General features: G+C 48.7%; 2 protein-coding genes across 7 annotated transcripts in view; both read right to left on the bottom strand.

Moving 5' to 3' along the window:
- Positions 1 to 111: 111 nt before the first annotated feature.
- On the bottom strand, positions 112 to 6,877 carry FAM83D (family with sequence similarity 83, member D). Its single transcript, XM_422895.8, has 4 exons — positions 6,319 to 6,877; positions 4,011 to 4,178; positions 3,010 to 3,134; positions 112 to 2,659 (listed from the first exon to the last, which is right to left on the bottom strand). The coding sequence occupies exons 1-4, from the start codon at positions 6,874 to 6,876 to the stop codon at positions 1,771 to 1,773; spliced, it is 1,740 nt and encodes a 579-aa protein (XP_422895.5). The 5' UTR covers position 6,877; the 3' UTR covers positions 112 to 1,770.
- Positions 6,878 to 6,946: 69 nt separating this feature from the next.
- PPP1R16B (protein phosphatase 1 regulatory subunit 16B) overlaps positions 6,947 to 25,049 on the bottom strand; it is a 58,180-nt gene continuing 40,077 nt past the window's right edge. For 5 of the 6 annotated variants that reach the window (XM_046902824.1, XM_046902823.1, XM_015296355.4 and 2 more), the window contains exons 3-11: positions 20,976 to 21,046; positions 18,651 to 18,796; positions 17,556 to 17,659; positions 17,135 to 17,259; positions 15,771 to 15,896; positions 15,344 to 15,419; positions 14,136 to 14,265; positions 13,385 to 13,592; positions 6,947 to 12,596 (exon numbers count right to left, since the gene is read on the bottom strand). In XM_046902824.1, coding sequence (XP_046758780.1) covers positions 12,075 to 12,596; positions 13,385 to 13,592; positions 14,136 to 14,265; positions 15,344 to 15,419; positions 15,771 to 15,896; positions 17,135 to 17,259; positions 17,556 to 17,659; positions 18,651 to 18,796; positions 20,976 to 21,046 — 1,508 coding nt within the window. In that variant the 3' untranslated portion in view covers positions 6,947 to 12,074. The remainder of the gene's footprint in view (positions 12,597 to 13,384; positions 13,593 to 14,135; positions 14,266 to 15,343; positions 15,420 to 15,770; positions 15,897 to 17,134; positions 17,260 to 17,555; positions 17,660 to 18,650; positions 18,797 to 20,975; positions 21,047 to 25,049) is intronic. The other variant, NM_001030851.2, reaches the window with a different exon arrangement.

Raw genomic sequence — 25,049 nt, 5'->3', positions numbered from 1 at the left:
AATTCAGCGGGGAGAGCGACCTGCGGGCCGCTCCCCGGCAAAGGGCTGCGGCTGCGACACGGGCTGGGGGAGGTGCCCGGTGCCAGGTAGATAAAAGACGACTCACAAAGCTCCAGACCGTCCCGGCAGTGAATTTATTTGTAAACAGTGCATCGCTCCTATAAGTACCAAAACAATCCTACAGTGCAACAGAGTTGAGAAGTACACAGAGCAAAGGTTTTCACGTTCACTTTACAGACATTCCAACACCACCCAACGCCAGCTTTTAAATACAAAACCTCCTCAGAGCTGCTTTGAGCATTGCTTACTGCTGCCCCAGGGTGGGGGACAGGGGCAGATGTTCTGACACAGCCTGCAGCAGCAGCCAGGCCTTCATCAAGAGACTGCGAAGATGGAAATGCCACGGCTTATAGGATAAAGCGTGTCTGCCTCCACTTCCGTTGTGGGTGTTTTCCCAGTCATTTCTCCTTAGGGAAATGAATCTGACAGCCGCAACGTGCCACCTACTGGACAGATGCACCCATAAATAAGGAGGAAAAACCTTATCCAGACTGATTTCACTGCAGAATTCAGTCGGGTTAGTCATCAACATAGTGGTGTACAGGTCTAAAGAACAGCACAGGTCAGACCTCAGAGAGGTGATCCATCAAGCACAAACACACACCTGCTGCAGACATTCAGGCAGTGTCTCTGCTAAGTGACTTAACCCACAGTCCATGTAGTGTTGAAGGTATTTTCATAAGCTCAAGTGGCTCCCAGGTTCCCCAAACCAAATTATTAACAGATAAAATGGAGGTAGAGCAGGAAACACAGAATACTTCAGAAAGCACAGTTTAAAGAGAAAAAAAAATAATTATTTGTAAAATAACCATGGCAAACTACCTATAACGTTTTTGTACTTTATTGGAGCAGAGGCTTTGCCACGTGTCCTCAAGGATCATCTCACCTCCAGCCTGACTTCCAAGGAAGGCAGGCACTTACAGGTCTCCTACCAGAACTAAGACACTTGTCCCACTTTCAGCTGAGACAGTTAATTTTCTAATTAGCATCTGGTATGAAGCTATCTTTTGGTTTAAGAGAAAAACACTGTTGATAAAACAGTGATGTTACAGTTGTTACATAAACACCTTTACATATACCTATATAAAGGCATGAGGACAATCAAATTGAAGAGCTGGTAAGGTCAGAACCTACAGCTGTTCCAAAGACCTTTCACAGCTTCAGAGATAAACACGTTTTACTCCTCCACTGGACTGAGAATGAAGTCAGGTTTGACTCTTCAATGGAGTTATTTTCCCTCATTCTGAGCATGTAGAGGAAATAAAACCCATTATTAAAAAGGGGAAATAAATGTTGATATTACCATTCTGAACAAGATCTGACTTGAAATTTTTCCAAGTTTAGAGAACTTCAAGCCATAGTGTTAGCAATCCTAAAAACAAAACTTAAATGCTTTCTAAGTCAAATATCCAGAAGTACAATAAAAACCTATACCACTAATGCTTGTAAGGGGAACATGCAAATGGTTACAGTACACATGAAAAACCCCATTGCTTAAATTGGATAGTATAAAACAAAGTGCTGGAAAGTGATGTGCATACGTATTAAGAAGAGTGAAAGTACTAGAAGGAATTAGAAGAATCAGCAGATATAAAGTGATTGCATTTTGTGACCAGAGCTTTCATGCTCCGCATTCAGTGCAGCAGTCATTTATTCAGAGAACAGTGAAACATCTCAGAGGCTGCGCAGGCTGGCACTGATGTCTCACCTCTACTTCAGGTTGTACCTTCCCCTGTAGTGGTTCATGTAGCTTTCAGGAACATGTCTCCTCCAGGACAGGATATCCACCATGTGGCTAAGCTTTGATCTGATGGTGGAGTAGTGGAATTGCCTCTCCTTATGCAGTTTTTGGAAATACTCTGCCCTGTGAATGCTAGGGTATTCAAAGGACCGAAGAGAAGACAGTGAGCTGGTAGAGCTTGTGCGAGACATCTGGGATGATGATGAAGACAGCGATCGCAGACTAGAATTTGATGAAGACTTTCCAGGCAGAAAGGATTCTTCTTTGGAAAACTTCCTGTAAAGCAGGGGGGTTTCCACATACTCATCTACCCTTGTCTGCGTCACTGCGGCCTTCAGCAGAACTGAAGTCTGAGTCCCATTCGTTCTTGTAGCAATTGAAGTTTGAGTGTCAGCTTCTTCTGTTAAAACATTGGTCTGCATGCCAACATTACATGTGGCCACTGCAGGCTGCTCTTCCCATGAGCCAGTTTGAGTCGATGCATTCTTTCGTCCCACTACAGCCTCTGAATCACTGAGCCACTCCTCTTCACTGATATGAGAATGTCCCAGGTTATAAAGTTTGCCTCCAGGAGTATCTTCAGCCACATCTAGTTCTTTTAACAGTTTTTTTGGAGTACTAGACAACCTGGCAAATTCTGCCCTCAAATTGCTCTCCACTGTGTATTCTTTAGAGGACTCTATTCTTTTCTCCAGGTGATCAAATATACCACTGTTCCTACAGCTTGATCGGCATTCAGGATTGATAGGATTTGACTGCGCATAAAGAATTCGAAACTGCAGGTCGAAGTGTTCAACCACTTGACCTGACAATAGCAGCAAGTTACTGCTGTTCAGCTTCCCGTCAGTCCATGTGAAACTGTTGAAAACAAACCAAGATTCACTATTAAACTCCAGTGCACTTCAACACATAGTAACAGACAGCAAGACTTAGCCTAGGAGCGCTGTGCACAAGGAAGGTATAAACCTGATCCACCATTCACTTGCTCCTTCAGGAAAATCCCTACACAGCCAGTCGGGTTCTTTGCTAGTGCCAAGATGTGCAGTACAACAGTTTTCCAAAGGTGCCTCCTGTTCTGTTAGTCCCACTCAGATAGCCCACTTGATATTTATTAGTAATAACAAGCAGAAGATTTAACACAACCTTCTTGCAGAACACCTCCCTGCTTTTTTTAGCATCATTACACACTAATGGATCCCAATACTTGCCTGTAGGAGCCTGTTGTCACTCTGATCCCATCAATCAACATGAATTTTTCATGGACTTTCCCAATAATCTTGGCACCTGATCTCGTGTAGTAGATGTTCCCAGTGAGAGTTCGAACTCTCAACAACTGTTTCAGAAAAAAAAGGGAAAAAAATAGCATAAAATTTACGTTTACTTCCAAAAAGTTTTGATTGTTAATTCTGCATAAAAGCAACAAGACTTGTTGTGGAACATAGGAATGAAACAAGCTTCCTCAAATTGACCTCCAACTTAAGTCCTACTGGTTCTGTAGTGCTAACTTTCTGTTAGATCATAAAAGGCTGTAGAGTTAATCTGGAGAGAATGGTGAGCTCTAACTAATTACTGCCCACAAAGCTAGGAGTGCCTCCCATCCAGAGGAGCCCTCACTTGGGTCAACATAAGCCAGGACATAACACAGTCACGTCAGCTTACATTCAGAGGAATCAAGTAAGCTACCTGGGTCACATCCTCCAAACCCTGAAGATAAAAGATGTCCCCAATGCCACACCACCCTTGAGCTTCCTGTTTGCTTTCCTTAGAGTTATTTGTCTTGGCAAGCAGTTCCTTGAGCCACGGAATAAAGCTACTTAGATCTTATAAAATTAAATGCTTAGAAATAGCCACTTCTCCAGCAGGGATCACACAGCCAGCATGCTGGGGAGCTGCACAGCATGGCTGTCATTCCTACATGCAGGCATGTGAGGTAGAAGGAAGTGTGAAGAAGTTAAGTGTGCTTTTTCTGCATGATTTTTGACAAGTTTGTGAGAAATCTCACCCCTTTGGCTAGAGGCTGTACTGAAACCATCCAAAATAGGCCTTAATCTTCAGCACACTCTTATTTCAGTGTCCAAACAGACAGGGTGCTTCGGACTTTCAGGGAAACCTGATGATTTGCAGAAAGGTGTCTCTGATGTACAAAACCAAAGCAGTACCATAAGAAGGAAAAACAGAACACCTCCACTCCACCACGCTTAGTACTTACACTCTCCTTGTCAGGACAGACACCCAAGTTCTTGCACATTTCCAAGAAATAAGGTAGAAAGTCCTGGTCAAGAAGGATATAGACAGGGACCTGGCGCTTGCTGTAGGCATTCTGAAGGTCACTGAAGATATCAATATCTGTGAATGAATCCATAACAAGGGCAATCACCTGGAAAAAGAGACAGCAATGCTTGTTCAAGAGTTTTAATTTACACAGGACAGAAGTGGCTCAGATGGCCTCCTTCAGAGCTGAACATCTATAAACATTCTCTGTTTTCTCTTCAGGCCACATGATAGAAAGGCAGCATTGTCCCTATACAAGTTACAAGGCAACAGTCATCTGAATACACCTCGTAAGAGCCTGGGAAGAGCACATTCTGGGTTTCCATCCAACACCTTCACAATAAAACCATCCATCCACTCACAAGCAGATGCAAATTTGCCATGAGAGTTCTTTTGAACAGGCAAGTCTAAAGATGGAAAGATTTTCATTCAGTGGGCCACAGACAAAACATTCTCACATTTGTAAACAGTCTCTCCATTCAGAGCAACACCGCACACCGTTTCCCAGATTCCCAGCCCTTTAACCTGGGAACACACAGCTGCGTGGGTGCAGACACAAAGGTTTGGCTTCATGACTTACTGTTGTCCCACCAGATGTGCAACAAGAGCTGTTGCACTTACCTGCCCATATCAGCTCACCTGGCACACACCCCCTGCTGCACACCAAGGCCCAGGCACCCAGCACAGCTGCTCTGTGTGTGGCACTGCCGGTGCTCAGAGGAAACATTTCCCACAAGAACAGACTCAGCTCTGCATTCCCACCTGAGCCCTGCTCCTTAGGGGGTTGGCTCTAAACAGGCAATTTGTTAGTTATAAAACACAGACAGGCTACATTTCTAGATAAAGTTAGGTTATGCTTGTGCTCCTCATGTATTGCCTCTGGTCTTCTCCACTCTGTCACTTCTCTAAGTGCCAGAGCTAGATGGACGCAAAATTAAGGCACTGTTGATGAGATGGTGGTGAATAAGAAATTAACCCCTGAAAAAAAGAACAATAGGAACACAATTCCTTGGAAATACTGCTGCCTTCAAATGGCCGCACAGATAGCAGCACGTGAGTTCTAATCCCAGTATTGGCAGCTGAAAAAGATAGAAAAGCTGTACTCAAAATAAACAAAATAGGAGGTAGAGAAAACCCTCTTCTCTGTGCTGGGCTCCTCCAGATGCAGAGATAAGGCAGCAACAGCACCCACCTCAGCCATAGAACATCCTAAGCTGGAAGGGATCCTCAAGGATTACAGAGCCCAACCCTTGGCTCCACACAGCACTACCCCAACCCAAACCCTATGGCTGAGAGCGATGTCCCAGCACTCCCTGAGCTCCAGCAGCTCCAGGCCGTGCCTACCACACTGTGCAGCCTGTGCCATGCCCACTGCTTTCTGGGGCAGAGCCTTTTCCTGATCCCTCCGCTGTCACAGCGCCATGCCTTCCCCTCAGGTTCAACCGCTGGTCACCAGAGGGAGGTCAGTCCCTCAAGCTGAGAGGGAACTCAGCAGTGTCTGAAGCTTTCCTACTCCCCACGTTAACCCTAAGGATACAGACATGACCAAACAGCACATCAGTCATTAATGTGCAGGGGTATCTCTGTTCTTCACCCACAAAAGCACTTCCCAGGCCAGCACTTGGCAGTGAGGAGAGCAGCGTGCCCAGCTGCTGCCATGCTACGGGATGCCCCAAACAGGAACACGACAAAGAACAGCTCTTGGGGAGAACAGCCGTTCGATGGGGCAGTCTGATGAATCACCACAGCCCCACGCAGAACCCTCGGAGCGGCTCTTCCTGGATAACAGCCCCAGAGCAAAGCCCGTGCCATCCTCCCTCACTCACACCCTCATGTCGGTGCCACACGGGAGCTCAGGGCCGGGGCTGCCCCGCCCAGCAGGGAGCCGCGCTTTTCAATTTCAGCGGAGCCAATGGGACTGCCGTTAGAGGCGATGTGCCCAATTAACGCTACGAGTCACACAGAACGGTTACCGCTCAGCGGAGCTTTCAGTCCGCGCTCTGCATCGGCCCAAAGCCACGCGCTGCCACAGCAGGGAGCGCTGCCAGGGGCGGCTCTGCACAGCGCTGCGGGTCGATTAGAAAGAGAGAGGAGAGTCCAGGCACAGGGCTACCTCGGCACACGACACAAGAAAAGCTTCCGTGAGCCGGGAGGAGGCTTCTACGAGCGAGCCTGGCTCGCAGAGCCACGAACCTGTCCTCCTACCGCGGCTCGAACCGCGGGCGGCGGTCTCGTGGGGCACCCACCTGCCGCGCGGAGCGGATCTGCCGCCGCACCGCCTCCTTGCAGCCGTACGGGCTGTCCCCGGCGCCCGGCTGGAAGTGCGCCTCCACCCGCGTCAGCCCGCGGAACGCGCCGCTGCCGAAGCCCGGCCAGCCCAGCTCCAGCGCCGGCGGCTCCGCGTCCGAGCGCTCGGGGAAGTAGGTGAGCGACGACGCGTCCAGCGACGCCTCGGCCGCCGCCTCCTCGGCCGCGGCGGGCGGCACGGCGCCCCGCGCGATGGCCTGCACCTCGGGCTCCGACAGGAAGGGCGGCAGCCGCTCCCGCCGCAGGAAGGCCCGCAGCGCCTCGGGGCCGCCCGCCACCAGCTCCTCCAGCGCCAGCCGCTGCGCCTCGCTGTACGGCCCGGGCGGCCGCGGCGGCCATTGCCCGGCGCCCTCCTCCAGGTACTGTGACGCGTTGGCCATGGCGCGGGCGGGCGACCCCGGGCAGCGCTGTGGCAGCGCCTTTATAGCGCCTTTGAATCCCAACGGCGCCGCGCAACGCCGCCACTGGGGGAGCCGCGCTCCGCCCCCCGCCGCCATTGGCTGCCCGCCCCACCCCGCCCCGCCGCCCATCGCCACAGCGAAGCCCACAAGAACCAGCGGCGTGGTCTGTGTTATTAAAAGAAATTTAATATATATTTTTTTTTAAATTAAAAAATTCAATCTCTCTATTAAAGACGCAGGTCAGGTGCTAATACTGTCAGACATACCCTTTTGGCATGAGTTTTACATAAAATTTAAGATTTTATGCGTTGCTTCAACACGTTAAGAAACCATCTCTTCATTCTTACAGTAACAACAAAGTCAATCCCATACAATATCAAATATCCTTTAAAAAAAAAAAAACTTTTAAATATATTAGACTCTGATTGCCAAAATGCCATTTTATACACAAAGCTGCTAATACAATATACAGTCCTTACGTTATGTTTCTCACATAAAATACACCTGGTCGGGTTGGGTCTGTACACTCCGCAGCGGGTGGGTGGGGTGAGGGTTATTGCGGAAGGCGCCCTGTGCTGCAGTGCCGAGGCTGCTTTTGCACTGCTGTAAAACCCGTATCTCTGTCCCGGTGGAGGTCAGTGTGTTGGTGAGGTCAGAACACGCTCCTCGAGCGTCGTCTCCTCGACCACAGCGCTTCCGCAGCTGGAACGCAGCGCGATGTTCTGGGTCAGACGTTGCCTGAAGAGCCCAGCGGTACCCGGATGATGGGGGGGGACTGCAGCCCAGGGCCTGCTTGGGCAGGACGAACACAGCTGAAGAACAACCAATTCTGTTGTACGGCCACAAAGAAAACAACACTCCAGATATTAACAGCACTCTGAGCACGCGTTGGATTCTGCCTGGCGAGAGCTGCTATACTGAAAGAGGTCAGAAAGATCTGTGAAATTATCCCGATCGTTTCCATTCTGTGTATTATAAAGGGAAACGGTGAGTGTGGGAGAAATGAATAAACAAAAGCTTCAATACCTGGCATGCTCTGAACTGCTTTCCCTTGCAATAGCAAACAGCACCGCACAGTCACCGCAAGCATTCCAGAGACCAACAAAACAGAGTAATTTTAGCAAGTATAAGGCACAGAAATACCCAGACACAGGGAGGACACCTTCCAGCAGATGCACAACAGCTCACCACAGACCAGTGCTGTTGCTTTCTCAGTTAAGTTATTCTTATTTCAGGGTACTGCCAGCTGTGTTTCAGTGTGCAAGATTTGAGTAACCAGAGGTCCAAGATTAAACTAAAAGCACACCAAACAAAACTTGTAAAGCCAGCTGGGAGATCACAAGTGCTTTCATCTGCAACTCCATGAAATAAGACCTTGCTCAGTGCACCAGAGAATTCACTGCCTCTGCCATGGATTGCACTGACTCATTGCCACTGCCACGCTCTGCTCCTTCCCTACCAGGAGTTCTTCAGCCTCTGGGTGCCCAGCCACACCTGCTACAGCATCACACCAGCTGGAGTCCCTTCTTGACAGAACAGAGGGTTGTAGGATTCCAGAGCACCACAGAAGTGACACTGAGCTAAAATCACACCACTGGGTACACCAAGCATAGATCCAGGCCTGAAGTCACACAGATCCCAGCAATTGTGCTTAAGCCCTTATCTGACATTTCATTGCTGGGACTTCCCTGGCTGAGCTCAGTAAAGTAGAGATGCTATTTTGAGAGACACTTTTTTTTTTGCAGCTAAGTCAAGTCTTTTGACATAGGAAGCAAGGAAGATTCTGCAAGTAGGGAGGTCATTCCCACGTGCAGCTCTAGCTACAGCAGGCCAGTACTGCACTCCTCAGATCTTTGCATGGCCTTCATGAACCACTACAACCTTAGGCTACTGCTGATGAAAGCGTGACTCTGATCTGACCTTGAATCTGTATTTAGAGCATTACTGAACCTAGCATCACTGATTACAGTGTAAAACTCCTAAAATCTCCCTCTAATAAGCCAAGTGCTTGATATGCCAATCAACACAATTCATTGTTTCCACAGCTTTTTAGCAAAACGAAGATCTAGTGAATTAGCCAATGCACCTTCTGCTGTGTACTTCAGACCTTTCCACTAGGAGAGCCTTTATTCAAACAGACAGATACAGAAAGCACTACTGTTACAACATTGCTAAGTTTTGCAGTTAAGAGCCCTGCTCCAAGAGGTAAGCTCCTACAATGCACATAGAAGAACTTCCACGCGTTTATTAATCCCCTCCAACGTCAGCCTCTACAAAACACGCTGCCAGAAGCAGGCAGAAAACCTGTTTTACAGAATCACTCATCCCAGACCTACAACCAGCAGCTCTGCAGGCAGAACTGCCAGCCTTCCCTGAGCTTATTTGCCAGTGCTCTGCAGGCACCGACCGCTACATCCAGAACGTCACCGACACAAAGGTGTGTATCTACCTTAGGTCACTGTTCCACAGTCCTCCCAAGTCCCATCCTGATGCAACTGCAGCCCAAAGCCACAGGGAGATAAAGACGTGGCTAAGGAACAAATTCTGGAGCATTTATCGATTACTGACTGTGCCATCTAAATGAGAATTAATTCCATCCAACCAGACAGCATCAGACTTCAGTGAGCATGTTACCTTGCAGTGGTAATGCTGGAAGAGTTTATTATGGCCAATTTTACAATTACAACACAAAGACCAATTAAGGGGATGATGAATAATCTAGAATCTATAGCATCTTTCTCCTGACAGTAAATCAATTGCTGCTTTGCTCAAGATCACAGCTAGAATTAAGAATTCCCCAGGCTTCACATATAAACAGAGTGAAATAGCAATTAAGTAAAATCTGTTGGTCTAAAATGGACTGGCTTCCTACAGCTTCAATCTATCAACAGCTCTCAGTGAAAGCAAACCTCAAACTACTTTGCACTGTTGCACTCAAGTGCCTCCTTTTCATCTGCATGGAGTTACAGAGGATTCAATACACTCGATAGTACAAAACTGCTCTGAGAAGGAGAATGGTCCAACAACAAAGGAAGGCATCAGCTGGGCTGAATTTGCACCATGTATTTTGCACCTAGTGAGTAGCAGCACCAAAAAATTCTACACTGAGTCCAGAATTCTCAGGGGGACGGATGTGAGGAGACAATCCCCAACACCATGCGAGAGCAGAGGCACCTGAAAGATCATCTCCCCCACACAGTAACACACAGCTACACTTGATATCATCTCAGATGGATTTTCTCTAGGTGATCACAAGACCCCCTGTTAACGACGCACGGATGCTGTAAAGTCTGTCCAGTTACCAAATTACCCTCTTTCTACCAGAGAGTGGCTTTTCATTTCCCTTGAAGTTAAGCACAAGAAGTATTTTTTGGTCTTATGCTGATGTGTTCCAGTCACAGAGAAGCTCAGCAGTGCAAGCTGTCTGGCACTGTGCTAGAAAACGCCCAACTTCTCTGTTTCAAACATACGAAGAACCCCTTTGTCTTTAACTGAATGAAAGTTTCAAAAAAATAATAATAAAATGAAATCAGACCAACTGCTGCAGTTTTCCAGTTTGTTCCTAAAGCTGTGGAGGGGAGGAATGTTACACTGATGTCTAACAGCTGCAGCTAAAAGGCTGATGGGTGGAAGCTGCATTTTCTGTTGTTTGGCTGAAGCACAGCAGCATCACAGCAAGCAGGATTCAATCCATTGCTGGCTTACAGAGACCCAGACAGGCTGTGCTCAGCCTGGGATGTCAGCTGTCCAAAGCAACTCATACTCATGCAGGCAAACATTTATGTGTGCAATAGCTCCTCTGTGCAGAAAGAGGGCTGAACGTTTACAAACAACTGTTCCTGCAGATGGAACCTCGTAAGCTCAACTGTGGCCATTTTTCCTTCACCTCCACAAGGTATGCTGAAACTTCCACTTGCTGGAAAAGCCAATGCCAAAACTGCACGTTATACCACGCAAGAGTTTCTCATGTATGCCTGAACTAACACGAACTGCATTTGAACACCAGTGTTGGTGTGCCCACCTCCCTGCAGCAGAGGCTTCTCTAAGTGCTGCATGCTGACTACCCAACACACAGAGGCACTCAAGCCTTGTTCCGACGGATGCCGATGACTTCAGCATGGAAGCTGGAAATAAAGGCAAAGAAGTCTCCTCTCCTGCTGCAATGTTCAACTACCAAAGCAATGATTTAAGTTACTCATCAGCCAAAGACTTCAGGTTAACACAAGGTAACACCTACAGAGATTAGAAATGCTTTCAGGCTTTTCTGGATTAGTGCAGGCAAGCCCTTCCTCTTTGCCCCTCCCGAGCCCTGTGGTTCTGGACATCCAGAAAAGTCAGAACACAAAGGACATCACCCCAAGTATCTGTGCTGAGCATACAGGGTAAACAAACAATCAATAGGAAAGTGAGATCAGCAAAAGTCCTTTCAGTTTTAAACAAATTGAAATCTAAATAGTACAAATAAGTGTTTTAAATTACTTATCCCAATATAGACCTTTGTCAGTATTTTATTGCAGTAAAATTCTATTGCCAGGGCCCCTTATTGCAACGTCAGTTGTAAAGCCTGCTGAGTGACGCCTGCTCCAGGAAGAGTTCTGCTTTGAACCTGATGCAGTCTGCAGTGTGAGTTTCGATGAGCAGAACAGGACCCAGCCAGCACGTAGTTTCTGATGGTGAGCTGTCACTGCAAGGAGACAACACCTTGCAAACTTCCTACAGCAAGCGTAGTACCTACATGTAGTATCCACACTTGCTTGTTGCTCAGCCCCTGTAGATGCAGGATCCAGATGCACGGAAAACAGCTCTGTCCACTTGCAAACCTCCCATCGGGCTGATCTCCCCCCTCCAGGAAACGTGCATCACCAGGAGTGAAAATTCAGGTCTGAACTGTTACCCTCAGGAAGCATGGTGGCTTGCAGCAAGAGGCTCAGATGCAAAGATTTTAAATCAGATCACTTCTTCTTTCCAAGCCCTCCCATGACTTCCCAAGGATGGGGAGACAGTGCACCATACCTTCTTCCCCAGGGAGAGAGACGTAGGCATCTTTATTTTTTTTTATATCATATTGATGCATATCCCTTCCTCTCCTGAGAGCCTTGCTCCACCTGCATTACTCATTTGACTTCAATGGAAGTAACTAGCAGGGTAAAGTACAATTCAAGATGAAGGAGACTGCCTCAGTCAGGATGTCCATAACCAGATTCTCCCCTTGGAATGCAAACAACCTGGCCGTGGTGATAGATCCTACCAGCCCACTCCCTTCTCGTTTCCTCCGAGGCGAGTAACAGGTGGAACTAGGAAATCCTGCAGCACCCATGCACCTTCTCTTCCATTTCCTCCATGGGAGCTTTGAATTTCAAGAGGGGTGGCTCCCCACTGGACACTGTGTAATACACCGAGGTCCCATTGGAGCTGTAGGGAGAAGTCCTGGATGCAATTAGGTGTGACTTGGCCTCACCCCCGTTCTCGGAGACTCCCCCCACACCACTGCCAAAGTGAGTGCTGAGGAAGGGGTGGTTGAGGAGCTTGGCTGCAGCGCGCTGCCGCTTCAGTTCAGAGAGCGTCTGGTGGCCCTGCTCCTTGTAGGCGCCCCAGAACTGCTGAGCGTCAGGGAGTGCGGGGCTGCCGTAGGGCAGCACGTGGCCTGGGTTACCATCAGGGTCGGCGTGCATGCTCCACACGTCCCCGTTGGAGAAGGTGTATGGGTAAGTGCTGGCAGAGGCCATGAGTCCATTCTGAAGGGGGATTTCAGAGTCACACTGGGTGCTTTTGTTTGCTAACTCCGGAAAGAGGGAAGAACTCTCCAGCAGTGAATTCTGCAACAAGAAGACATTAAAGAAGAGCATCTGTCCCCTGTTCTCCATCATCCAGGTCATCCCTGTGACAACTTCCTAAGCCAGCTCACACTCGCTCTTTCATCCAGAGGTACCACAGCAAAAGCACTGAATTCACCCACCAGCTCTAAACTGCCAGGAGCCCCAGCCAGGAACATGGAAATGAAAAGGCAGCTCTGGAGAGGCCTGATCCTGGCCTTTCAGTATCTAAGTGGGGCTGTAAGGAAGGGGACAGACTCTTTAACAGGGTCTGCTGTGACAGGATAAGGAAAAATGCTTTCAAACGTAAAGAGGGGAGATTTAGATGGGTTATAAGGAAAAGTTTTTTACAACGAGGGTAGTGAGGCAGTGGCACAGGTTGGCCAGAGAGGTGGTGGGTGTCCTGTCCCTGGAAATACCCAAGGCCAGGGGATGGGGCTCTGAGCACTGATGGAGCTGTGGGTGTTCCTGTTCACTGCAGGGAGGCCGGACTAGATGGCCTTTAGATGTCTCTTCCAATTGAAACAATTTTATGATTTTAATTCTGTGTTTGCATGGAAGGACTCAAAAACCAACCAAAAAACCAGACTGAGTGATACATGTTAATATAACACAATAATAACTCAACTAAAAGCAAATAACTGCAAAGCAAGATAGCAGTTCCTCTGTGATTACCAGTTTGTTAGATCAGTTACCAGTTTAAACTAAATTTGGTCTTTTGCTTAAATCTGACAGATGAGGCTTGTGATTTTTTTTCAGCCACCTCCCATCCCAGGCGCAGCGTTACCCACCCTCTGCTGCGACTCCATAAGACAGAAGAGATTCCTTACAGGGTCTGTGTTCTCCTGGTCAGACCGAGTCTCTCCAATTTCTCCAATGAGACCCGAGTTCCTTCCTTCTTCTGCGGCCCCCAGCTGCTGCCACACGATGGCCTCCTTCTCGCACTCCTTCCTGTAGAGGTTTGTCCGGTCGGAGAGGCTGGCCCTCCTCACCACTTTCCTGTTGGGCAGGGGGAAGGAGCACAGGGCTGTGAGCGGGGCATGCAAGTTCTCCTCACCCTGTAGCTCTTCTCAGCCTCTCCTCGTGCTTCCTAGCATCTCCCACTGGAATGTAACGTGAATTTAGTTTCCTGGCACCCACGCAAAGCAGACAAAGGCACTTGTGTGGATATTAAAGGTGGGAGGAATTTTAAAGAGTTTTAAAGTAATACTGCAAAGGTGGGTGATTTTCAAGAAAAGAAGAAGTGAGAAGTTTTCAAGAATCATGGAGATGTGGCACTGAGGAACACGGTTAGTGGGCATGGTGGGAGGGGCTGGGGTTGGACTTGGTGATTTCAGTGGTCTTCTCCAACGTTAATGATTCTACGATCTCACACAGCTCATCTAATGGATCTATTCTGCAACCAGTGGAGTAAATGCAGAGGGCAAAGGCCCAGGGGCTGTTTAGGGAGCTCTGTGGTCAGCAGGACTGCTTTGATGTCTAGAAAACATCTTATAAAGACATTTGCAAACGGTGTCTGAAGATAACATCTTGGCCACTCACCCCCGGCTGCCAGTGCTGGAGGTCCTTCGGCTCAGGGAAGATTTATGCCTCATCTGAGACTTCATTATCACATCATGCTTGTGTTTCAACTCCAGAAGTAATACTTTGAATTCCTCTTCTTCACACAGATCTAAGGGACACACAGACCAAGCCACAAGTCAAAGCATTCAAATGTGGTGTCATTAACACCGTGTTAACAGTTATGCCTTTCTAGTAAATAAAACTCCACATGCTCAGAGGAAGGAGGGAAATTCAAGCAAAATATGCTTAGGCACATTTGCCTCCAAACAAACAGTGGTAGGCACAATGGTTTGGACACCTAAATGGGACCAGAAAGCAAGAGCTACTGATCGTGGCTCAGCTTTGCAATGATCCAGCTATTCAGATAGGCCTTGTCCTACCTCTGGTAGCAGGCTGTGCCTCTTCCTATGAATGGGTGAGAGATACTGAGCAGTGTCTCAAAGCTTCAAGGTAGAAGGAAAATAAATTTCCCTAATAATCAGACTGTACCTCCCCTGAGTGCAGCTTTTTTACTTAAGCCTCCAAAATTAAGGAGAACAGACAAAAGCAGAGCAGGTCAGGGTAGAAGACAAGAACTTCTATCATACAAAACAAGAACATATGGATTTTCCAGTTAAGACTCAAACCTTCTGGCAAAAGAAAACACAGCATAAGATTATAATACACCTGGTCAGGTGCTAGCACTTTGGCACTCCTGCTTCCAATCTGTTCCAGGAATTGTGTGTGTTTTTCTTCTCCAGCCCCAACACGTTGCCACACTTCATTCCATCAGGGCAGAGCTGGAGACATGTAAGTCTTAGGGCTACACTCAGCAGTTTCAGAAGCGGTACTCCAAACCCTGCTGCTGTGGGGCACACCCACGACCACAATGCAGGAGCAGGGAGACTCCAAAGCACAGGAACAGTGGGATGACATGAGTGCAAAAAAGATAAAAACTCAGTGCTCAAGAAATTATTTTTTATTTTTTTTAAATGACCAGGAGGAACTATTTTCAGAAATAATGAATCAGGCTCTTTAAAACTTCAGTCCCCTTAAATTCCCTACAGCTTTGATTCTAGACATGTGAAAAATGAAACGCTAATGCTTCTGAAAGCACCATCTGAACACCCTGGTAAGCTTAAAGCAAAGAGCTTCTGAACACTTTTCTTAGTGACTTTGATCTCCTTTTTTAATCTCAGTAAACTCACCTATTGGCATCTCATCCAAAGATGTCCTGGCACTCAGGCTAGCCCCATGGGACACGAGTAACTCAGCCATCTGCATCTAAAGGAAGGGAAAGAAAGCCAGTTGACAGAAGTATTTGAGGCAATCATTTTTCTGCCTCAAAACTAAAAAGCTGGCAAAAGATAAGAGGCAATGGTATGCATACTCAACTCGCCTCAAATTATTCTGGTATGTATACGATGTTAAACACAGTTCCCACCATTCAACCACACAGAGATACTCTCCCCAAGCATTCTCAGCAAGAGGTTCTTTCTGGAGCTCCAGGGCTATCATCTGTCACCGTGCACCAATTCCTACCACAGATTGCTTCCATTGGCAGAGTGCTCCACAGTCTGTCCAGGCAGAGAGCAATGTCACCCTCGTAGCTGACATTTGCATCAGAATCCTTACCTGTCCCCAGAAAGCTGCAGCGTGAAGAGGTTCCCAGCCATCCCAGTCCTTCACATCCAGGCTTGCCCCCTGGTCAAGAAGGACTTCAGCTGCATGCAGATAACCATTGGCTGCGGCTATGTGCAGCTAGGAGACAAGGAAGAGAGCATGAGCCACCTGCAAGGATCATGAATGGACTTTTTTTTACAGCAAATTTCAGTGGAATTTTTGCACAGTGAGTCTAAATTTACACAGGCAGCACATTTTAGATTTGGCAGATACATCTCCATCAGGTCAAAAGCACCTTGTTCCTGTGACTGAAACTCAGTGCTACCTGCAGGTAATTCTGTTTGGAAAGGCAAGTACTTAAGATTACTTACACGTATGGGTTAAAAATATACTGTTTTCTATTTTACATCAAGGTCTCCTAAGTGCTTTCCAGTCTGTAAGCAAACAGAGCCATCAAAATGCAAACCTGCAATGGGGAACATCATCTGCTGTGAACTCTGCACTCCCCATGCCAGCAAACATCTCCTCTTCCACACCAAGGGCTGTAGATGCGATTTTCTGACCAACTGCCCAGCTTGCTTTAGTCAGCGCTCCCTTTGTGCAAGTGCACTTCCAGTCCCTTCTGATTGCTTTCACCATTTAAAAATCAGAAACATTTACACCTGTGGCTACTTTAAGTTAAAGGAATCTGACTTTTTCAGATCCCAGCCTCCAGCTACACCCGTCACTCTGGAGACATCGATAATAGACTCCTGTACTCCACCACAACACTTTGTGCCTCTGAAGGTTTTCACAGTTGCTGCCTGCTGCTGCCCTTCTGAGCACAGCACTGACCTGGGCGCTGTTCTGAAAGCACCAACTCCACTCAGAGCACATTCTTTTTCAGCTGTGCTGATGAGGAGCACAAAAGCTTCTTTTCAAGATTTTCCATGTGGATTCCACCACAGGAAGCTAAACACTCATCTGGAAAGAAATTCTAATACTTTCTGGCCATTCAGTTAATTTTTACGTAAGTTTTATGGCACTGGGTCCTACCCTCTATGGGCCACATGGCTTAACACAGAGTTAACACTCAGAAGCAGTCAGACAAGCAAATGCAGGCTTGAATCTGATGCTGAGAGTTGCTAAAATAGCTAACGATAGATATCTTGTTCCAAAAAGTGCAAGGATAGGCACTAAGCTGTGTCAGCTCTGCTCATGAGCTGTACTCATTTATCCTACATGTCACTACCAAACCAGAGAGAACAATCCAAACAGCTTCCCCACTCCTCTCAGCGACCTGTCCGTGTTGTTTCTGCCCAACTGCCTGCCACAGGGCAGGTTTCATCACCCACAGGCTGCAGGAAGATGAGATGAAGCCATGCAGTTTCACTCACCAGCGTGGCACCTTGGGCGTCAGTCCTGTTCAGATCCTGGCCAGTCGCAAGTATGTCATGAATGTCACAGATCATGACCTGCTCCGGGGCAGCCCGCATCTCATTGATTTTTTCCTGTGTAATTCCTGTTAAAAATCCAGTTAGAGAGAAGAGTTGGGAAGGGTCCTTGTCTGCAGTGGCTGAGTAGAACTGTACTCATGACTCCCAGTTGGTTGGCACGGCCTCATGTCCTTTTCAGAGGTGAAGGAACTTCACCCTTGCATTATTTAGGAATCAGAGAGACTAAACAGAGGCAAGTGCCAGAAATCTATGCCAGGCACAGCTCTCTGTTTTTCTTGAGGGGCCAAACAAGAGCTGGGAAGGTAATTTTTAGTGCTACATTGGCCCACTTCTGTGTTTTGCACGTTCTCAATCTCCTTACCCTGATAGGCCATGCACGTCTCAATGACATCCAGGGTTGGCTCATCCTCACAGAGGTCATAGGGCATGTTGCCATCCGCGTTCACTGCCAGCAGGTCTGCTCCGCTGTGAGGGGAAAGAGGCATTAACAGAAAGGACCCGGGACATCTGAGAGCAGGCAGTGCCAAACGCTGAGATAAACACTTACTAAACCCTGCTTGGTTTTCGCTAGCTGCCCAAATGGCCCCAAGCTTTACGTCAGTGAAGGAAGATTTAAAACAAAGCCAAGGAGCTATGGATGGGGATGACAAATTTTAAACGTGGATGAAAGGCAGCACCTCCTTTATGGGCTGGGGGTATGCGAGGCACTGAGCTGCTCCTGGTCCTCACTCTCCTCCTGGCACCAAACACACCAGCAGCTTCTCAGTGACAGAAGCGATTCATTTGCTGAGTTTCTGGATAACCATGCCAAGCAACTACCAGGTGCTTGTTACCTGGGCGTCTGGCAGTCCTTGAATGAAAAGTTCAGAAGGAACAGAGAAGCCGTAAAAGACAAGGGCTGAGTGGCAGAGGGAGCCCTCCATCTAACCAAAGGAACGTTGGCAAAAACAAAACAAAAAAAGTAGAAAAATCACCCAGTGCCTGCATTTATTTTTCTTATTTTCCAAAAACAATTCTCGAAGCCTCTGTATCAACTCTACCCCACAGGGCAGAAAATTTCCAGCACCCTCTGAACCACATCATTTTAATTCTCTATTAAGTGGTCCTTAGTTGACCTCTGATCTATTTGGACAGTTACCAGCACTGGAAAGACAATGGACAGTATTCACCTGCATTTAGATTTCAAGTCCTTTTTCTTTTTTACCCCAAATTTGGCCAATTTCAGTTCAGTCCCAAAAGCTTCATGAAACTGAGTCAAGCCAACTGGGGTTTTACTGTGTTTCCTCAGCCCTCCTGCTCCTTCTCCTCTTCCTCAATGCAGGAAGGGTTCTCACCAACAGCCTGGGAGCAGGCAATAACCACCTCCGAGAGGTCCCAAACAGTCCCAAATTCCACCCACAGAAGCTGTGGGTGAAATCAGACTTGCTAAGAGGGACAGACACAACAAGCCACCTACTGCTGGATGAGGATTTTCACCAGGTTGATGTGACCACACGTGGCTGCTGCATGCAAGGGAGTCCACAGCTCATTGTCCTTGGCATTGACATTGGCCCCGTGGCTGAGGAGGAGCTTGACAATCTCTTCATAGTTGTCTATGCAGCACTGTTGAGGGAGAGATGCAGACAGATTGGTTTGGTTTTTTACTTCGGGAAGAAGAGGGCTCATATCTGCTCAGTTGTACCTGGACATAAGGACCTACTCTATGCTGTAGTGTTTGGCAACAAGCATCTCCAGCATCACTTTCAGCACACCCAGGTCAGAAAGACAGCGTGCAGAACAGCTGTGCTGGATGGACTGAAGGTCATTGGTGTCCTACAGGATCTTGTTTGGGGTTGAAGCAGTGGGGAACAATAGAACATATATATGCAGCTGCTCCTCTGGGTTTTCCATATGCAAGAGCACACACAGCAGAAATTCAAGGTAACCAGTATGGCCACATACCAAGGGAAGAGCTGACATGCTGACATTCCCTTTCCTTAGGAAAAATCCCTCACAGTGGCACATGATGAGCAGCTCAGAAGCAGCTCATGCTGCCCACCAATGTTATCTGAAGAGATGCAAGCTCGATTCCCAGAACTATGAAGGGCTCCATGGGACATCTTTCCTGGAAGACTGGATGCATTCACACCATTGCCCAGAGGCAGCCTGCAAGAAGGGCCCTGACTGTCTTCCTCTGGGGAAGGTGGAATTTGCTTTATCCACCTCGTGCTCACTTTGTGACATGAATGTGCCTATGAGACACTAGAACAAGATTTGTCCTTGTGCAGAAAGCCTGCTCGTTGGCTGTGCATTGCTGCAGACCCACGCACTGCAGCACAGGGCTGCCAGGGGCTGATCTACACCCACAGCAAGCATCTCGGCAGCAACAACCACCCTGTGTGTATTTCCATTTCTGTTTACTATTTATATGAGAAAGTGAGGCTAAAATCATGCCTGTCACGCAGCCAAGTTATCACAGAAGCATACACTGCATCCTTTCCTGGAAGCCTCTGGTAATGGGCATTTGTGAACATTTGGCAGCTTCTCCCTGCTCAGGGATTCAATTAATGTTTGTGAAGGCAAAGCTCCCACGTTGATCACCAAATGAACCTTTACCAAAACTGATCCTTTAGTACACAAAGCACTTCAGGGCTTCAGCAGCCAGCAGTGGGACACCTCTGGGTGCCCTCTAGGAGCCAGCTGGCCTTTTCGGGCCAACATCCATCCAGCTCTGAGGACAGAAAGCAACTTGCAGAAAAGATGAAAATCCCAAGTGAGTGGGATGGTTTAAATGGAGACAAGCCAGGACCCACAGCTACACCACTGCTTCCACTGCTTTGGGTGGAGGTGGTGGCTGCCAGGCACAGCCCCATGGCAGTGAGGGGACTGTCCCGATGATGGCTCCAGAGCTAATTATTTAACATTTATGTCTGACTGAGGTATTCTGCTCAAGGTTACAGCTCTGCTTTAAGTTCCAGATGTCCTGCTTACTTAGGAAAAACAATCTTCCTGAGATGGAACGTTTCCCTTGGAAGATCCAAGACTGCCATAAGAAACAAGGACAGACATCCTTGAGATGAGGCACAAGTCCAAAACAGCAACAAACCAGAAGGGACTGGGTGTCCCTGTGCCCAAACATGGATAAAGCGAGGAGTGGGACAGCTCCCCAAACAACCAAAGACCCCCACATAAGTGCAGAATGTTCAGATATGTTATGTACCCTTGTATTTACATAATGCTATGAATATGCAGTAGGTACATGTGACTTATGTATTAGGTAGGTGTGCACTGAAAACCTTTTGGACTACAAATAGAAGTCAGTGCAGAAAGTGCACACCTGACTTGTGCACCCTACGCAGAACAAATCAATGTCTCCTCTCTAAAGACTTGTCTTTTTTGTGTTTTAGGAGATTTAACATCAACGACACTGATGCTCTGGTGCTGAGCCCCAAGGATCACAGGGGGAGGACGGGGCTGTAGGAAGAATAACAAACCCTCATGGCAGGGAGGCTGCGAGGAAGGATGCAGACTTGCAGCAGAATGGCAGCCCTGTACTTTACTGCCATCAGCTATGGCCCTCTCACACAGACCAGCCCATGTCCCTGAGTGTACAGAGAGCTGTGGGGGCTCCTCCAACACCTCTTCCATCATTTATCTAAGCCCATTCCAAAGCAACAGTCAGTATTCTACCAATGTGAGTTAATGTGTTGGATCTCAGCCTGCTGCCCAGCGCAGCGTGGCGTGGCGAAGCGACCCAGCTCTGAGCAACAACACCTGGGAGCACTCCATCCTGCAGCCTCACCTGGTGCAGTGCGGTCAGTCCGTCCTCGTTGCACAGGTCGGGGCTGATGTTGCTCTTCAGCAGGTAGCACACTGCAAAGAGGAAGAGAAGAGCAAGGTCAGAGCAGGCACCCACCCGCTCAGCAGCTCTGGGCACCCTGCTGGCTCCGTCCAGCAGAGAGCAGCAGCACACAGCTTTCTGCCCAGCCTCCATCCAAAGGCGGCTTTATGACAGCTCCCATTTCCACGTGGGTGTGCAGAACAATTTACAGTTCCATCTTGTGCTTTGCAACAGCTGAGTGCAACCGCTGCACACTGCAAGGGCTCTGAGGTGGTCAGAGAGCCTACGGGGCCGGGTTTCAACCGTGAGAGAGATCTCGCTGTGGGAGGATGAGGTGTTGCCTCCAAAAGCCATCAGCCTGGTTGGTACAAGGTACCCAATGCACACAGGGGCCCTGGCACATTAAAATACACCGGGTTGCTCTGGACCCTTTGCATGAGTAGTTGAGTATTTGAGGAAAGCATGCCAGAGGCTTAACTTTTTGATTGCTGCTTTGGGGGGAAAGGATAAGATTTATTCCATTAAAATGCAATTTTGAAAGCACATGGAAAGCCATTAGCCCTTAGGTAAAAGACAAAGTTTGCTCTGAGGTGCAGCTCTTGCATGGGGGTAATAGGAATAAGGCAGAGGAAGCAATTTGACAGCAATAACAGGAACTCTTGGAATTCAACTCCACTGACAGGTCGGGATGATCCACACCCGTCCTCTGTTTGCTTTCTCTCCAGAGATTTCACTACATAATGCTTTTCCCACCCCAGATGCCAGTGCCAGCAGAGGCAGAGCCAGAGCTTGTAGCCGCTCCCCTCGGGACCAACACAGCAGCAGATGCTCCAATCCCACCTGATCTGCTGGCAAGGACACAGCCACTGAGCTAAACCAGAGCTGCAAAGTAAGGATCGCTAACGGAGCTAAAAGGGCAGTGAACTGCAGTGCTGGCAATGCTAACCGAGAGCAAAGGCGGTGAGCCCCGCAGCCCCATGCAGCTCTGTTCTGGCACATCCCAGGGCAGCCAGAGGGGAGCGCTGGGAAACACAGCCACGAGCAGTGCTGATGAACAAAGCTCTGTTCAGCTGAAGGCACACTTGCAAGACAGTCAAATTGAAACTCGAGTGAAATTTTGTGCGGATGCCACTGGTCTGAGCGAGTGGAAACAATACGAAGGTATTCAGATGCGTGAGAGAAAACCGATACCAAAAAAAGACAAGACAGCACAGAACAAAACCCACCCCACGCAGCTGCAAAGCCCGAATCCTGGCTGCTTTTTCCAGCTCGGAGGCAGTGCAGGAAGCCCACATCTGAGCCCACGCACTCAGCTGCAATGGAAGCCCTGACCCCGCACACCCAAGCAGTGAGGGCTGACCGACGGGCTCTGCTCGGCTGTTCCTTACTGTGGATGCTCTGCCATTCCGGCTTTAATTCAATCTCAGCCATTTTAGAGGCCCTGTGTACTAATGACACACAGCCCCATAATCACGTTTCGGCTGATTACGGAGATTTGGACGAGCAGACGCTGGCAGATCAACCCACAAATGCTGCCCTCCATGGGGAGGATGTGGTGGCATAAATCCCAGCTGGTTATGGAGTAGCTTTGTGTAACTCAGCCCCTTCCCTCCCAGCTCCCGGCCCATGCCAGGCCACACAGGCAGGAAACCCACATTCCAACTACAGGACATGGATAACCCGACAGCAGCTGGGTGGGGAAAACCTCAGCACATTGCAGGTGTGAACTCCTCAACCTCAACACTTCTGATTAACTTCTTCCAGGGAGCTCTGTGCCGAAACGCTGAGCTCCTTCCAACCTGTCCTTTGTGTGGGTGGGGAGAAGGGGCTGTGTGCGGGGATTTGCTTCGGTACAGGTTGTGGGAAGAGCTTTCAAAGGCACAGCGAATGAAGGCCTGAAAATGATCACAATGAGAGTGGGGTGAACAAATCGTTGTGAATAATTCATTGCAGATTATACTACCCGAACCATCACTCAAATGCATTTTCCATTATTCTGCCTGCTCTGCCTCTAATTGAGCCTCTCACACACCGAGGTGGAGTGCATCAATCTTCAATTTATATTTGATCATTCACATCTGTGCTGAGTTGCATGGAAAGTGCTCCCACAGCAGCTGTGAAAACACACCCGGAGAGGGTCAGGCTGTGACCCCCTTTGTCACACGTCCTGGGACAGCCCAGGCAGACCCACCCTGCACACGGCCAACCACTCCTCACAGCCTCACTTCATGCCCCAAACCCATCCATCAGAGGGAAAGCAAAAAGCTACTGCAAAGGCCCCCCCAGGGCGACGGGCTCTCACCTTACGAGCTATCACAGCACCACCGTCTGTCATTCTGTGAATTCCTGCAGAGGTTATACCAGAAACAGCTGCTCCAGAAAAGCTCCTCAAGCAGATGGAGGCTGTCCCATGGGGAAAAAGGCCTCTGTCAGCACAGATCCCCCTGCACCAGGGAGCTGCACCACCCAGCTCTGGGAGCTGCCACGCTCCCTTCTGTACCTGGTGTCTGCACACCCCAAGTATTACGGGCTCATAAAATAAAAAGGCAACTGCTATTGTGGGAGGATGGAAGCAAACAAACAAACACACAACACCAAAATGCACTTCTTTTAGTGAGATTCCTCCCAAAAATACAGTGACAAACAATCCAGCTTAGTGAGCAGCCTGCGTGCTCCGGGCACACGTATGCACACAGCCCTCCCCTCTTACAGATCCAGGCTTACGTCGGTCCTTGGCACTCAGTGACTTCTTTGTGAAAGTGATGCTGAAATAGCCTTCACTTTCTGGCTCCCCGCTCCTGAAGGTCACTGTCAGAAACTGCTGCGCTGAGATTTTGAAGGCGGTGGAAAGATTCTCATCCATTCGTTCCTGCTTTTTCGGAGTAAATGCTGAGATGTTCCACCTGCACTGACGCACGCTTTTACGCTCCCCCCTGAACGCAGCTCTAACCACAACCTCTGCTTAGAACTGCTCCCTGCACCGCGTGGGCAAAGGTCCCAACCCTGAGCCTGGCCGAGGTGTTTGCTGCACAGGGGAACCTTTGCCAGGAAGACAGCACTGAGGCAATGCACACTTTGCCAACGAAGCATCCAGCTTCTAACACAGCACGCTGTGATACTCCCGGTTATGAGCACTGCTCAACGCAGAGCAGCTACAGCATGAGCTACACTGAGCATCACCCTCCTCTCCTCTCCTGTAACACACACTGGGAGCCCACCCCGGGCCAGGGATAAACCCCACAGCTCTCCGAAGCTTTCTGAACCATCCAACAAATGACAGAAAACAAAGCCCACACTCGGATCGCTTCAAATGCTTTGCACACCTAAAAATAAACACGGCCCATTTTGCCTGCTGAGCTGAGGCATCCCTCCCGGCTCAGCCTTCTCAGGAAGGTTCCCGGCCTGCACAGACACCTCCCACCTGCTTTACGGCTGGGCACACGCATTCCTTCCAACACCCCCACAGAAGCGGGGAGGTTTGGGAGGAGGCCAGCAGCGCCCGGTCTGCCTCGTGCCACATTCGCAGAGCAGTGGGGCGGCCGCCTCCTGTGCAAATGCACCGCGGCCTGCTTCCCAGCCAGCCCTCATTCACACCAAGTGAGAGCTGTTGGCAACTTACACGTCTGTTTAATGCATACAGTCCAATGCTTTCTCCCCCTCTTAGTGCCTTCTTCAACCATTTTTGGACCACGTTTGGACCCCTACCCATCATCATAGTACCACGCACCAAGAACAACACAGCGCAGGGACTACTGCCCGAAGGGATAAAGCACACTCTGACCAATGGGCCGCTGCCACAGCCCACATTTCTCTTGTTTTGTGCCTTCAGGACTTCAGGCTCACATAATCCACTCAGCGCTACTGATGCTGAAGCATCTTTCTTTTATGGCTGCCATCCACCTGGGATTATTCATATGAGTAACGCTATGCAAGCTACCCATCTGCAGCCAGCACTGCACAGAGGATGCAGCAGAAACAAAGCCAAATTCATTCCAATAGAGAAAATAAAAATTACAGGATGCTGCTGTCTGACAA

This window comes from Gallus gallus, chromosome 20 (genome assembly GCF_016699485.2).
Source record: "Gallus gallus isolate bGalGal1 chromosome 20, bGalGal1.mat.broiler.GRCg7b, whole genome shotgun sequence".
Classification (NCBI taxonomy): Eukaryota; Metazoa; Chordata; class Aves; order Galliformes; family Phasianidae; genus Gallus; species Gallus gallus.
Note: the sequence above shows the minus strand (reverse complement) of the source record. Positions and strands in the feature narration are given on the sequence as shown.

What these genes read in the sequence shown, in the direction of transcription:
- FAM83D (XM_422895.8), bottom strand. Translation starts at nt 6,876, where the DNA reads ATGGCGGCGGGGGGCGGAGCGCGGCTCCCCCAGTGGCGGCGTTGCGCG. An exon ending in AGATCCGCTCCGCGCGGCAG is followed by an intron (nt 4,179 to 6,318) that starts GTGGGTGCCCCA and finishes CTCTTTTTCCAG; the next exon opens with GTGATTGCCCTTGTTATGGA. An exon ending in GTGACAACAGGCTCCTACAG is followed by an intron (nt 2,660 to 3,009) that starts GCAAGTATTGGG and finishes TGTTTTCAACAG; the next exon opens with TTTCACATGGACTGACGGGA.